Here is a 14,610-nt window from a genome sequence, read left to right on the forward strand (position 1 = left end):
GTTGTACTTTGTACTGCACAGGATTTATTTTTAGGATTTATTTTCTTATTTGTGTTATAGAAACTACACAGTGATTAAAACCGTGCACGGCTGCAGTGATGCAATAATATATCATGTGTCCTTCTAAAAGTGCAGCTCTACAACACAACACACTTAGATGATGTGACACCAGGGGGCGACTCAGAGCCTGTCAGCCATCGTCATAGGAAGTTTAACATAAACAAAGGGTTAAAAATAGTTTCTTTCTTATAATTCCACCTTTATTTTTTTATTATAAATAAACAAACAATAAAACTAATAAACAGTAAACTGAAAACAAGATGAGAACTCACCAAAAGTAAAAAGTGATTCAGATAACAGTCACTCCACTGTGAGTTTATTTATCAGCCATCGTTACTTAGCAGGAAGTCTTTGACCCCCCACCCCCAAATGCAGCTGCCATTTCAGCAGGAAGTGGAAGTGCTAAAATAAGATCATTAGAGCTCTCAGAAAGGCCCATTGGTATAAGGAACAGACTCCACAGGTACCTCTTGATAAGAGCTTCAGGTTTAATTAAAGGCAGCTTTTACCAGCCTGCTCAATTTTCCTGCTCTGGTTCGACTGGCAGCTGCTGAAAGCGAGCATCAGCGAGTGCAGTGTAAAACCTTGGAGAACTATTCTGTGGACTGATGAGACAAAGCTGAACTCTGGAAAGTTTGAATCCAGTTACATCAGCATGACTACTATCAGAGGATTTCATAAAGAGAACATCCCAGCAGCAGGCAGATATGGTGGTGGTGATGGTCTGGGCTGCTCTGCTGCTTCAGGACGACTCGCTGTAACGGAGGGAACCATGAATTCTGCTCGCTACCATAAAAACCCACAGGAGGATGTATTTACAGGCTATCTTTCATGATCTGAAACATGAAGAAGAAATCAGGGAGGGGCAGTTTAGCACATGCACCAAAACATGACACGGATGAGAAGGTAAGAAGGATATTTGGAGGGTGAAAGCCGGCGGTAGGATCTCATTATTTTCTTATTACTGAGCAAGGATCTCCATGCTGTCACTGGAAGAATCCCAAAGCTGGGCTGTGCTGCTGCTCTACGTGAAAAATTAACCCTTCTGGAGCACTCTGACCCCTGTGACACCAAGAAGAGCTGGAACCACACTTAAGAAATGAGGCCTCATTTATTGGAAAGAAAGGTGCTTTCCAATCGCCACCCACAGAGCATGCTCAGTATCATCCATTTTGGAGAAATTCAAAGTGCAGAAAAATGAGAGATGAGCTTCATTCTGAATTTATTATCACTGAATCGATTATACACACAGAGTATAAAAACAGTCAAACTGTCTTTAATAAAACCCAGAGCTTCACGTCCACACAGCTGAACTCCAAACATCATCAAACACCAACCAGTAAAGTGGAGAACACAGGAAGTCAGCGAAAGCATCAAAAGAGGAAAGCATGAAGATATGTGATGAAATAATAAACATATAATGGAGAAAAAATGAAGGAAAAGTCAGGAAATATTCAGGGAACAGCTAGGGGACATCTGATTTCTGCAGGAGGTTTATGTTGCACCTGAGAGTCCAGGTTCTGGAGGACAGGAGAAATATCAGCAGCTGGAACATCTGGGACTCAAACGGGGCAACAACACACAGCTTCACTTGTCTCTACAAGAGGTAAGTCTGTTTGTTTCTGTCCTGATTGGTCCACAGTCTGCAGCTCCATTGCTTTGTGTGTCAGAGGTTAAAGGTCAGCAGGTGTTCTTCAGTCCAACCAGTCGTGTGCTCACCTCCCACAGTTTTCTTGCCGCCACATCGTCCTGTCCCTCTGGAGCAGTTTCTTTCTCTGCACAGTCGCTGCAAACACAGATACGAACATTGAACAAGTGACTCAGTTTAATGTGTTTAAAATGGAAATAAACCCAGAAAGGTTCTACATGTGTTTATAATCAAACAGTCTCCAATGTTTGAATATTTTTTTGTTCATCGATGAGTCTGAAGCTCAAAACTAGAGATGGCACGATACCACTTTTTTATGTCCGATACCGATACCGATATCATAAATTTGGATATCTGCCGATACTGATATGAATCCGATATAGTGTGTTTTTTAATCAATAAAACTGTTTTTTTAATATCTTGCTGCATTTTGTATAAGTTCATACTCAAGTTTAAATAAACAACAACACTAAAGCTATTCTGTTATACCTGTATGTAAAAAATACACTGCACCCAAAATATTTCATAGTTCAGCAACACTGATCAATCTAATAAACTTAAACCTGCTCCATCCTCCCTATTCTGGTATTTTAAAGAGTTCTTAGCAGAAGTAACCTAACCCTATCCCTCGGGATGAATAAAGTATGATCAATTAATCAATCAATCAAATATTAAGCAACCTAACTAATAGGGTTGCAAACTCCCAGCAAAAAAAAAAATAGGGAACCACCCCCCATCCTCCACCTCATGATGCTTAATTGATGTAATCAACTTTAATTTGATGCACAGAAATCAATTATTTTTCAAGAATAATTAAATAGATTCAACATCTTTCTTCAACAGAATTGCAGAATTCACAGATGGTACCTTCCCAAAGGAAAAAGTACTATAGCTTACTAGGGTATATTAGACTTAACAGTTACTATATACAGTAATGGACTTCTATACATTTTACATCAGATTAAAACTTTGGGTGTAAGATTCAGATAATTATTTATTAAAAGCGAGACATTTTAAATGAGAATAAGAAAGAAAAGTATGTCTTTGTGCCCCCTTTTCCCTGTTCATGCCCTATCGGCCCCCCTGGCTACACTTTGCTAGATCCGCCCCTGCACAGTTACCAGCCGTCAGCTACGTAGAAAAGGATCCTGGTGTAGAAAGTAATATTAAATACATTCTAACAACAGCTTATCAAGCTTAAACGTGCTGCTGTTGTTCAGCCGCTGGTTTCCTCTTTCTGGTGCAAAGTGGGCCAAAAACAAAGAAGAGAGACGGACTTGCGACAGAAAAGCCGATCAGCTGATCATTGATCAGTTTCATGATTGAAGTAGCAGCAGGAGAGGGAGGGAGAGAGAGAGGCTCCATATATCGGTTGTTAAGCTTAACGTGGGAACGCTTTACAAACATTCAGAGATGAACTTACACACTTGCTTTACTTCTCTCTGGGATAACTTCCTCGGAGATGAAATGCTGGTTTGGTAGCGAGGCTACAAATACACACAGCCGCTCTATCACGTGAGCACACTGCTCCGATGTGCTACAGTTATGAGCCGAGCTACGCCTGTTGCAAGTTTTGTGAGGTGTTTTTTTGATATTTAATGGATCGGATTACATTTTTTTATTTCTCTCCGATATCCGATCCAGTAATTTAGGCCAGTATCGGACCGATACCGATACGTAATATCGGATCGGTCCATCTCTACTCAAAACTTGCAGTTCTTCTAACGTTCAGGTTTAAAGTTTGCATCTTGGCCTCTTTGACCGACAAGTGGATGGTGACACAGGCAGCTGTAGCTGCGTGCTGCCTGCAAGGGTGAACTGGACCTCTGGACCTGTTTGTGCTGTTGGAGCCTCTTGGAGCATTTTTAATGACATCATCTGACCAATAATATGGCTGCTGTGAGGTTACTGTCCAAGAAGGTGGAGCTCTGGTTTAGGTGAGTGAAATTTGAGGGTTTTAATTGGATGTTAGCAGTGTTGGGGAGTAACGGAATACATGTACCGCCGTTACGTATTTAGAATACAAAATATGAGTAACTGTATTCCGTTACAGTTACCGTTTAAAAAGGTGGTATTCAGAATACAGTTACTTTGTTGAAATAAATGGATTACACGGCGGTACTTCCCTGTTTCATATTGTCGCGGGTCAGGACTGTTTGGGTTTGTTTGACAGCTACGTAATGTTGTTCCAGGCGGCAGCGTTAAGGTTGCCATGGTTACAGGGTGACGCTCTCTCTCTGCGTGTTTCCTGGGTGAGAGAGCGCTTTGTTGTTGTTGTTGTTGTGCTAAGCTAAAAGGCAGAATGCTACAGGCATGGCCCTAAAGAATGTAGCATCATGGGCAGTGTAGTCCGTGCTGCAGGGAGAATGGACTACCGTACACGTTATGTGTCTGTGAGCGAGGGAGGGAGAGAAAGGAAAAGTCCGAGCTGTCACGGAGCAAAAACGGGAGCTGGAAGCATGTAAATATAATAATAACCACAGCAGCCAAGAAGAGTGCCTGACGAGCCCAGCTGTACGTAAGCTATTAAGACTCAACTGTACACTGTGTTCGTGTAAATAAGTTCCGTTGGAGCAGCCTTTCAACGCCTCTCTCTGTCTCTGGCAAGCAAAGTTGACCCAGACAACAAAGTAAAGCTAGTTTTCGGCTACCAGCCCGACACGGAACCCACCGTATTAGCCAGAGGTCCCTTTACTACGGTTCGGAGCCGCGGACCTTCAGTAACAGTAATAAATCACAGCAATAGTACATTCACGTAGTTGTAAACAGCATGATAATATATTAAGTAATCCAAAGTATTCAGAATACGTTACTCTCATTGAGTAACGTAACGGAATACGTTACAGAATACATTTTGGGGCATGTATTCAGTATTCTGTAGTGGAATACATTTTAAAAGTAACCTTCCCAACACTGGATGTTAGTGATTAGCAGGTATCTGTGTCAGTGTGATAGCCTGTCACAGCCTGTGGATGCACACTGATGCACCCCCCCCCAAACCAACACGACGGCAGTCAAAAATGCAGAGGGCTTCAATAACATAATTTTTAAAAAGTTATTACACTTATTTAAATGTGTTTACTACTTAAAGCTGAGAGAGGAGAAATCTCAGGAAAGAAAACAGAGAAATGACATGAAGTGAAAACTCTGATCTCACACACGGTTTCATTTGTTTACCATTCAGCAGCTCAGACACGGCCACATTTATTGTCAGAGCTGTCTACTCATATTTGCCCTGAATTCTGCTCCTCAGACTTTAACCACAACACTTTGAGATGCTCAGGGAACAGAAAGAGGCACAGGTGTTTCTTCAGCCCCTCCCCTGCCTCCCACCTGAAGTAGCATCCAGACAGTTCCTCCAGGCCCGGCATCACAGCGCAGTACAGGGTGGTCTGGCAGCCCTCCCATGGAGTCTTCATAAGGAGCAGGGAGGGGAGCTTCAGCAGCAGCCCGAGCAGGGGGAACCAACCCTCCACATGGCGACCCAGCTCAGTCCGGATCACACCTGGGTGAAGAGAGAACGACGACACACCAGAGCCTGCAGGAAAGGTGAGAACAGGAGGCGGGTATACAGGTACTTTAGGGAGCTCAGCAATCAATCACATCACAGCTCTGAGGGGCGAGATAAACCTTCCTCCCATCAAAACATTTTACAGTGGGGACCTCTGAGGGTTTTGAATATTTACGGGGACCTCTGAGCGTTTGTGGCGTTCAGTGTTTGTGGGGACCTGAGAGACGTCGGGCCAGCTCTCTGGAGAAGAGGATGTTAGCCAGTTTGCTCTGTCTGTAGCTCTCCAGAGCGCTGTACGGCCTTTGACTGAAGAACAGATCGTCAAAGTCAATACGACCTATAAAAAAAACATATGAGGTGTTAAAGAAACAACACAGACATCATCAGCACTGAGAACTTTTAAGGGGTTGGGGGTACCTCCATGGTGGGCAACGGAGGACACATTGACCACACGGCTGGGGGAGGAGCTCTTCAGCTTCGGCAGCAGCAGATTGGTGAGCAGGAAGTGACCCAGATGGTTGACCGCCAGCTGTGTCTCAAAGTTGTCCTCTGTCAGCTGTTTTGGACACATCATCACTCCTGCAGACAGATGGATGATCACAACGATGAAAAGACGAACAGGAGTTCACCTGTTAGGGTTAGGTGTGCACAGGTGTGCTCACCTGCGTTGTTGATGAGGATGTCCAGCCTTTCTTCGCTGTCGTGGAAGTCTTTAGCAAACTGTCTAATGGAGTAAGTGGAAGCGAGGTCCAGGTGTCTGATCACCACGTTACCATTTCCTGTCGACCGGCGGATTTCCTCAGCCGCCCGTTCTGCCCGGGTCAGGTCCCTGCACGCCATCACCACCCGGGCTCCTGACGTCAACCAGACAAACACGTGAAGAAGAGTTCACTTCACTTGTTGTGACACACAGTCAGTCCGTGAGCCTTATCAACGATGTGCACAGGCCTCAGAGGTCACGGTAATGGCCAGAGACCTTCTTCACTCACTTGTGTTTAATCATTAGTTATTATTAATCTAAGCGCGTCTTTGTCCCGTCTCCTTCCCCCCAACCCCAACCGGTCAGCAGATGGCCCCGCCCCTCCCTGAGCCTGGTTCTCCTGGATGTTTCTTCCTGTTAAAAGGGAGTTTTTCCTTCCCACTGTCGCCAAAGCACTTGCTCATAGGGGGTCATATGATCTGATTGTTGGTGTCTCCTTTTGTAGGGTCTTTACCTTACAATATAAAGCACCGTGAGGCAACTTTGGTTGCGATTTGACGCCATAAAAATAAAGCTGAATTGAATTTAAGTGAATTGAAAATGTGAGCAGATTAAGGGGCTCGCTTTTAATTAGTAACTAATTACTTTTTTCAAGTAACTTGACCAATATTGGTCAGGGGTGAGGTGAAACTAGAGATGGACCGATCCGATATTACGTATCGGTCTGATACTGACCTAAATTACTGGATCGGATATCGGAGAGAAATAAAAAATGTAATCCGATCCATTAAATATCAAAAAAACACCTCACAAAACTTGCAACACGGCGTAACTCGGCTCATAACCGTAGCACGTCGGAGCAGTGTGCTCACGTGATAGAGCGGCTGTGTGTATTTGTAGCCTCGCTACCAAACCAGCATTTCATCTCCGAGGAAGTTATCCCAGAGAGAAGTAAAGCAAGTGTGTAAGTTCATCTCTGAATGTTTGTAAAGCGTTCCCGTGTTAAGCTTAACAACCGATATATGGAGCGACTGCCTCTCTCCCTCCCTCTCCTGCTGCTACTTCAATCATGAAACTGATCAATGATCAGCTGATCGGCTTTTCTGTGGCGAGTCCGTCTCTCTTCTTTGTTTTTGGCCCACTTTGCACCAGAAAGAGGAAACCAGCGGCTGAACAACAGCAGCACGTTTAAGCTTGATAAGCTGTTGTTAGAATGTATTTAATATTACTTTCTACACCAGGATCCTTTTCTACGTAGCTGACGGCTGGTAACTGTGCAGGGGCGGATCTAGCAAAGTGTAGCCAGGGGGGCCGATAGGGCATGAACAGGGAAAAGGGGGCACAAAGACATACTTTTCTTTCTTATTCTCATTTAAAATGTCTCGCTTTTAATAAATAATTATCTGAATCTTACACCCAAAGTTTTAATCTGATGTAAAATGTATAGAAGTCCATTACTGTATATAGTAACTGTTAAGTCTAATATACCCTAGTAAGCTATAGTACTTTTTCCTTTGGGAAGGTACCATCTGTGCAGTCTGCAATTCTGTAGAAGAAAGATGTTGAATCTATTTAATTATTCTTGAAAAATAATTGATTTCTGTGCATTTTCTATGCACTACATCAAATTAAAGTTGATTACGTCGATTAAGCATCATGAGGTGGAGGGTGGGGGGTGGTTCCCTATTTTTTTTTTGCTGGGAGTTTGCAACCCTATTAGTTAGGTTGCTTAATATTTCTGCTAAGTACTCTTTAAAATACCATAATAGGGAGGATGGAGCAGGTTTAAGTTTATTAGATTGATCAGTGTTGCTGAACTATGAAATATTTTGGGTGCAGTGTATTTTTTACATACAGGTATAACAGAATAGCTTTAGTGTTGTTGTTTATTTAAACTTGAGTATGAACTTGCAGCAAGATATTAAAAAAACAGTTTTATTGATTAAAAAACACACTATATCGGATTCATATCGGTATCGGCAGATATCCAAATTTATGATATCGTATCGGACATAAAACAGTGGTATCGTGCCATCTCTAGGTGAAACATGTACAGACTTTAGTGTTCACTAGAACAAAAAGAAGATCTTAGTTCCTGTTTGTGAAGTGGGAAACATCCAGGCAGCACTCGGACGTGCTCAGGCGTGGATTGGCTGCTGAGCCAGGATTAGTAACCCTCACGCATTTCTCTTCTTCTTTTATGAGCTTTTAGAAATGTTTTGAACTGTTACAGATTTTCTAATGACTTTCAATCACATTTGAGTGATGAAACGAAGAAAGATTTCCACAGCTGGTCATCATGTTCACTACAGAACAGTCAATCAAATCAGTGGATCACTGTTTAAAATAATCAATGCACTAAACAGCTCAGCAGCACCAAAGGACCTAAACGACCCCAGAAGACACTGAAGTCGAAGATTACAGAATTATTTCCATGGTGAGAAAAACAACTTCACACCATCTGAAAGGCCTGAAACGCTCTGCAGGACAATCACTGCAAAGCTTTTGTGGGTGGAGATACAACAAGGTGCAAACCTTGGGTATCCTCGGGCACAACGAGGACCGATCAGACTTTAAAACAAGAGCTTTCTGAAAACCATCTTTGGACATGTGAAACTGAAAGAAAAGGGTGGAGGCAGTGTTATGGTGTGGGACAGACTGTTCTCACTCCCGAGGCGTAACATCCCAACGTTTTTGTCACGGTTCTGGGTCAGTTGAACCCAGTATTTTGAGTTGTTATGGTTTGGTTTTATTTTGAATGATGGATTATTCTTTATGTTTCTCTGGTACTTTGTGTTTCAGTTATCTTGGTGTTTTGGATTGTTTTCTCATTCTCTTGTTGTGATGATGATGATGATTATTATTATTATTAGAGTTTTATGTTTCTGTTATCCATGTTTTAGGAATTGTGGTTTCATTTATAGTTCAGTTCCATGTGTCATTTTCTGTCTGTCTCTCTGTGTTGAGTCCGTGTCTCTGAGTTGTGATTCATGTTTCCTGTTTTATTGTGAAAGTCTTTGTCTTATGTTAGTGTGTGCAGCTTTGTTCCCCCTGTCTTGTTAGCCCTGATCTCTCATCTGTGTCTCCCTCCTGTTGCCGATTCCCTCATTACTACCCTGTGTATATAAGCCCTGTGTTTTCCCATGCTCGGTGTCGTGTCGTACCCTCAGATCCTGCCTGTGTGTTCCAGTTAGTGTTTTCATGTTTGGTTTCTGTTTTGTTGGTGCCAGCAATAAAGCTGTGGTTTTCAGTTACATTTCCTGTCCTGCACTTGGATCCACATCTCCACCTGCCCGCACACAGAGCCCTGACAGTTTTGTCACGTCCCGCGGCGTTCCTGAGGAACGCGAAAGGTGACCTTCCGCGTTCTTATGGTATGTGGCGGGTTATGGATGAAATCCAGTGGAATGAGGCTCCCGTAGTAATAGATGTTCCAGCCCTAAACCTAACCTTATCACTCACCCTAACCATAACCTTATTCCTAAACTTAACCAGCACTTTAATGACGTGAAATAGTGTTTTCCCAAGCGATTTTAAGAAAAAGAGCAAACGTGTAGATTGAGTCCAGACGGTTGTCATATTTCCTCATTTTTGTCACCTAGCGTAAAATGTTATGCTTTGGGAGTGAGAACGTGTTGCGTGGGAATGTTTGGCTGCAGTGGAACTGGAGCACAGGTGTTTACTGCTGAGGTGACCGCTGATAGAAGCAACAAATCAGTGTGTCTCAGATTACAATAACACGACCAGAAGACGAGACTGTACTGTTTCCCTGTCAGCAGCTTCTAAAGCTTCGTTCTTTCTTGTAGGAGACATTCGAGTGTTCGGGCAGTAAAACGGGATCAAACCGGGCTGACCTCGGCGTGCCAGATCTCTGCTTGTCTCTTTGCCGATGCCAGTGTTTGCTCCAGTGATCACAATGGTTTTCCCATCCAGACGAACCGAACAGCGACAAACTCCACCTGCAATCCACTTCCTCAACACCGCCACGCCTGCAGACATACACACACACACACTGTCGGTATGGCAGCAGTGGGGTTAGTCCTGGATCTGGTGTTATTTCTGTGAGAAACTCAGCATTTCTGTTTCTTCATGAACTCTGCGAGGACTGGAACACTGACATTAAACTGCCTAAAACACTTCTACATCAAATCTGACTCCGCATATAAGCTCACAGCAGCAGCGGCTTCAGCTGTGGAACACATCTGGACCCCGAATGCAGAACAACCAAGAATGTATTTGTCCGCATGCAGGTCAATGGCTCTTTGTCTGTATTATTAAATCAGATAATATTTTGGGCTGTAATGTAACACTGTTTGAATTGATGAGAAGTTAAATCTTACAGATCAGCGTGACTCCCAGCAGAGCTCCACATCTCAGCATCAGGCGCCCCTGACTTTCCTCTCCCAGGGCCGGGTGTGAGCTGCCGCCGTCACCGGGCCACGGCAGCACCAGGAAGCCCCCAGAATGTGCAGCTTTCATCCCTGAAGGTCAGAACAGACTGAGAGGGAGCTAAACCAGACGGAGGAAGGAGAGATTAACAGATTAGAGGAGATTATCCAGCACAGAGCTGCTCTGAAATCAGTTCCACGTGCTGGGAAGGAAGGATCACAAGTGCCACCAGGAACCACCACTCTCTGCCATGGGCAGGAAAACTGTTAGTGATGACAGCAACGCCTCCAGCACCAGGACACGGGGGCTCCCCTAGGATGTGCTCTTCACTCTGCTGACCCACGACTGCACACCATCACACAGCTCCAACTCCGTCATCAAGTTTGCAGATGACACAACTGTGGTAGGTCACATCAGCAACAACGATGAGACCTACGACTGGAGTGAAGTTAAACATCTGGCCAAGTGGTGCAGCAGCAACAACAACCTGTCCCCAAACGTGGAGAAGACTAAGGAGATCATCATAGACTTCAGGAGAACTCACACCCTGCACACCCCACTAACCTGCACACTAACTATTGAATCTGGCACTATTAGATTCAATAGAATACATCACAAATTCCATAGACAAAAGGCAATATGTGGCTGGGTTATTCATAGACTTGTCAAAGGCATTTGACACTATAGATCATAATATATTAATAAGAAAACTGGAACGTTGGTGTCAGAGGGGTAGCTTTAGATTGGGTCCAGAGTTATTTAGGTGACAGGAAGCAGTTTGTGAAATTAAATGGTGGTTGTTCCTTATGTATGGACATTGCTTGTGGTGTACCCCAAGGGTCAGTTTTGGGTCCAAAATTCTTCAACTTGTACATTAATGACATCTGTAAAGTGTCCAAAGTATTAAAAATGGTTCTCTTTGCTGACAATACAAACATTTTTTGCTCTGGTGATGATCTGCAGAATTTATTGGAGGATATGACTAATGAAATAAGTAAAGTGAAGTTCTGGCTTGATAAAAACAAATTATCATTAAATTTGAATAAATCTAAACTTATGTTATTTGGAAATAGTAGTTTAAATACAAATGCAAAGATTGAAATAAATGGTGTTGATATTGAAAGAGTCAGTGAAAATAAATTTCTGGGGGTAATAATAGATGAAAAACTTAACTGGAGAGCTCACGTAAGATATATTCATTCCAAAGTATCACGAAGCATTGCAATACTAAACAAGGCAAAGCAGGTATTAGACAGAACATCCCTTCATATTCTCTACTGTTCACTGGTTTCACCATACTTAAGCTATTGTGCAGAGGTCTGGGGCAATAACTATAAAACCACATTACATTCACTTTTTACTCTTCAAAAAAAAGCAATTCGAATCATCCACAATGCAGGTTATAGGGAACATACAAACTCACTATTTTTGCAGTCAGAAATATTGAAAATGGATGATCTAGTGAAATTCCAAACAGCACAAATTCTATTCAAAGCAAAAAATAAAGAACTGCCAGGTAATATTCAGAGTATGTTTTTTTTGAAAGAAGGAAGCTATAATTTAAGGGGTTTTTGTAACTTCAAAACAGGGAAGGTGTGAACTACAAGAAAAGGCTTTTGTGTTTCTGTTCATGGGGTGAAACTATGGAACAGTCTGAATATGGAATTAAAGCAATGTCCAAACATAAAACAGTTCAAAAAGAGTTATAAAAATATGATCTTCTCGAACTATAAAGAAAAGGAAAATATTGAAATTAAGTGAATGTCTCCATTTAAAAAAAAAAAAAAAAAAAAAAATATATAAAAATAAATAACAATTAAAAAAAAAAAAAAAATTCATGATGTAACATTATAGCATAAAGTAGATCAGAAATCTGTTCACTATTTCTATTACAAATTATATCAGTAAGGAAGCTGACTAAATATTAACTGATAATTTATGGCAACGGGGTGGGATTAAATAAGTGTTTACTTCTTCCCACTCCCTTTCAACATGTAAATTAATCAGAATGTTCTTTGGGGGTGTTTTTGTATGTATTTTGTATAGTGTATATATATATATTTTTTTTTTCTCTCTCTCTTACTTTTTTTTCTAAATGTACCTGTATATTGTTCACATGTTGAAATAAAAATTACCAACCAACCATCAACGGTGCTGCTGTGGAGAGGGGAAGCAGCACCAAGTTCCTGGGTGTGCACGTCTCTCCTGGTCAAAGAACACAGCATCGTGGTCAGTAAAGCCCAACAGCGACTCTACCTCCTCCTCAAACTGAGGAGAACGAGAGCCTCAACCCCCACTATGAGCACCTTCTACAGAGGCACCACTGAGGGCATCCTCACCAGCTGCATCACTGTGTGGTGTGGCTGCTGCACTGAGTCTGCAGGAAACAGCTACAACAAGCAGTGAGAGCAGAGGAGAGGATGGTAGGTGCTTCTCTTCCCTCCCTCCAGGACATCTACTGCACCCGCCTCACCCGGAAAGCCCTCTGCATCACAGGTGACTACACCCATCCGTCCAACAGCTTCTTCAGTTTGCTGCCATCAGGAAGGAGACTGAAGAGCCTCGGGGCCAGAACCAGCAGACTGAGAGACAGCTTCGTCCATCAGGCTGTCAGGATGCTGAACTCTCTCCCTGCTCTGTCCCTGTCAACCAGACCTGCACCCACGTCTTCCCTCTGACCCCACAGTGCCCACAAACACTCAGACTGTGTTGGACAGTGTTGTGTGTATAAGACTTTTATCTTTTATGTTGTTTAGTGTAACACTGAGGGCCGTGGGAGCCCTGCAGTTTCAAATTCCTGTGTATGATCTGTACATGTAGTTTTTGACAATAACGCTGACTTTGATGACGCTCTGCTCTTTGGTAAACAATAAAATGAAATAAAATTACAATAAAATCGCTAGATAAGACATATAACAGTCCTGCTCTCAGCTCAAGCTTCATCCCCTGGTGAGGTCTTCATTGGATCCGCTGCAGTTTGCTTGCCTGGCATCGGGGTGGAGGACGCCATCATCTACCTCCTGCAACGAGCTCCGACTCACCTGGAGAAGCCTGGAAGCACTGTGAGGATCATGTTCTTTGATTTCTCCAGTGCTTCTCTGACCGGTGAACATCCAGGGAGTGGACATTGAGATAGTGGACTCTTATAGGTACCTGGGTGTTCACCTGAATAATAAACTGGACTGGAGCCACAACACTGATGCTCTTTACAGGAAGGGTCAGAGCAGACTCTACCTGCTGAGGTGGCTGAGGTCATTTGGAGTACAGGGAGCGCTTCTAAAGATCTTCTATGACTCTGTGGTGGCATCCATCATTTTTTACAGTGTTGTATGTTGGAGCAGCAGTTTATCGGCAGCTGAGAGGAAGAGGTTGGATAAACTCATCAGGAAGGCCAGCTCTGTTCTGGGATGCACCCTGGACCCAGTGCAGGTGGTGGGAGACAGAAGGACTCTGGCCAAAATAACATCTCTGATGGACAGAGTCTCCCACCCCATGCATGGAAATGTTGCTGAACTGCAGAGCTCCTTCAGTGACAGACTGCTGCATCCTCGATGCATGGAGGAGCGTTTCCGCAGGTCCTTCCTCCCTGCAGCTGTCAGACTGTACAACAAAACTGCTCCCAACAAACAAAATGTTCACATCAGCGCTGTAACTTGCACTATTTTATCAACTGATTCACACTACAACCTGGGTTTGCCTCTTATCTGTATTTAATTTAATAACTGTACAGTACTCTGTTTTTGGTAACTATTGTCCGTGATGTAAATATGTAAAAAATTGTGTATGTTTCTGTTCTGTTCTTGTGTACTGTTTGTTTGTATATGTGTCTTTCTTGCTGCTGTTACATCCAAATTTCCCCTTGTGGGACAATTAAAGGATTATTCTATTCTATTCTATTCTATCTGCTCTGTCCAGTAAACTGTACTAACCAAAGTCAAATTTATATGTCTCCAGATCCACACTCAGCACTCTGTGGGTGTTTATTTTAGAGACCACGGGGGCCCAAACTGTATGTTATATTTATATGTAACGCAGGTGCCAGGGTGTAGTTATTTTATGAAACCTTCTCTGTGCTCTAAACTGAAAATGATTTAGAAAATACACATTTTAGATTTACGTTATTTGTCCGGAGACGCTCTGGAAAACTTCTGGTTCATTATGACATCACAGCGTGTCACAGGAAGTTCAGTGGGCGTGCCACTGTGTGGAGACCTGCAGCTGAAAGGTGTGCCTCACCTGTGTGAGTTACTTTTCTCTGAAGCACAAATACCAGAAAAAAAAACTTGTTTTTATTTATTTTTT

At 42.8% G+C, this 14,610-nt stretch overlaps 1 protein-coding gene across 1 annotated transcript; it reads right to left on the bottom strand.

Annotated features, from left to right (window-relative positions):
- Nucleotides 1-1,058: 1,058 nt before the first annotated feature.
- LOC100692221 (retinol dehydrogenase 12) lies at nucleotides 1,059-12,070 on the bottom strand. The gene is made up of 7 exons (XM_005462384.4): nucleotides 10,260-12,070; nucleotides 9,774-9,908; nucleotides 5,882-6,073; nucleotides 5,637-5,798; nucleotides 5,437-5,556; nucleotides 5,042-5,246; nucleotides 1,059-1,846 (listed from the first exon to the last, which is right to left on the bottom strand). Exons 1-7 carry the CDS (start codon nucleotides 10,396-10,398, stop codon nucleotides 1,741-1,743), a joined length of 1,059 nt encoding a protein of 352 aa, XP_005462441.1. The 5' UTR covers nucleotides 10,399-12,070; the 3' UTR covers nucleotides 1,059-1,740.
- Nucleotides 12,071-14,610: the final 2,540 nt, after the last annotated feature.

The sequence above is a fragment of the Oreochromis niloticus genome, linkage group LG11 (assembly GCF_001858045.2).
Source record: "Oreochromis niloticus isolate F11D_XX linkage group LG11, O_niloticus_UMD_NMBU, whole genome shotgun sequence".
In the NCBI taxonomy this organism is placed as follows: Eukaryota; Metazoa; Chordata; class Actinopteri; order Cichliformes; family Cichlidae; genus Oreochromis; species Oreochromis niloticus.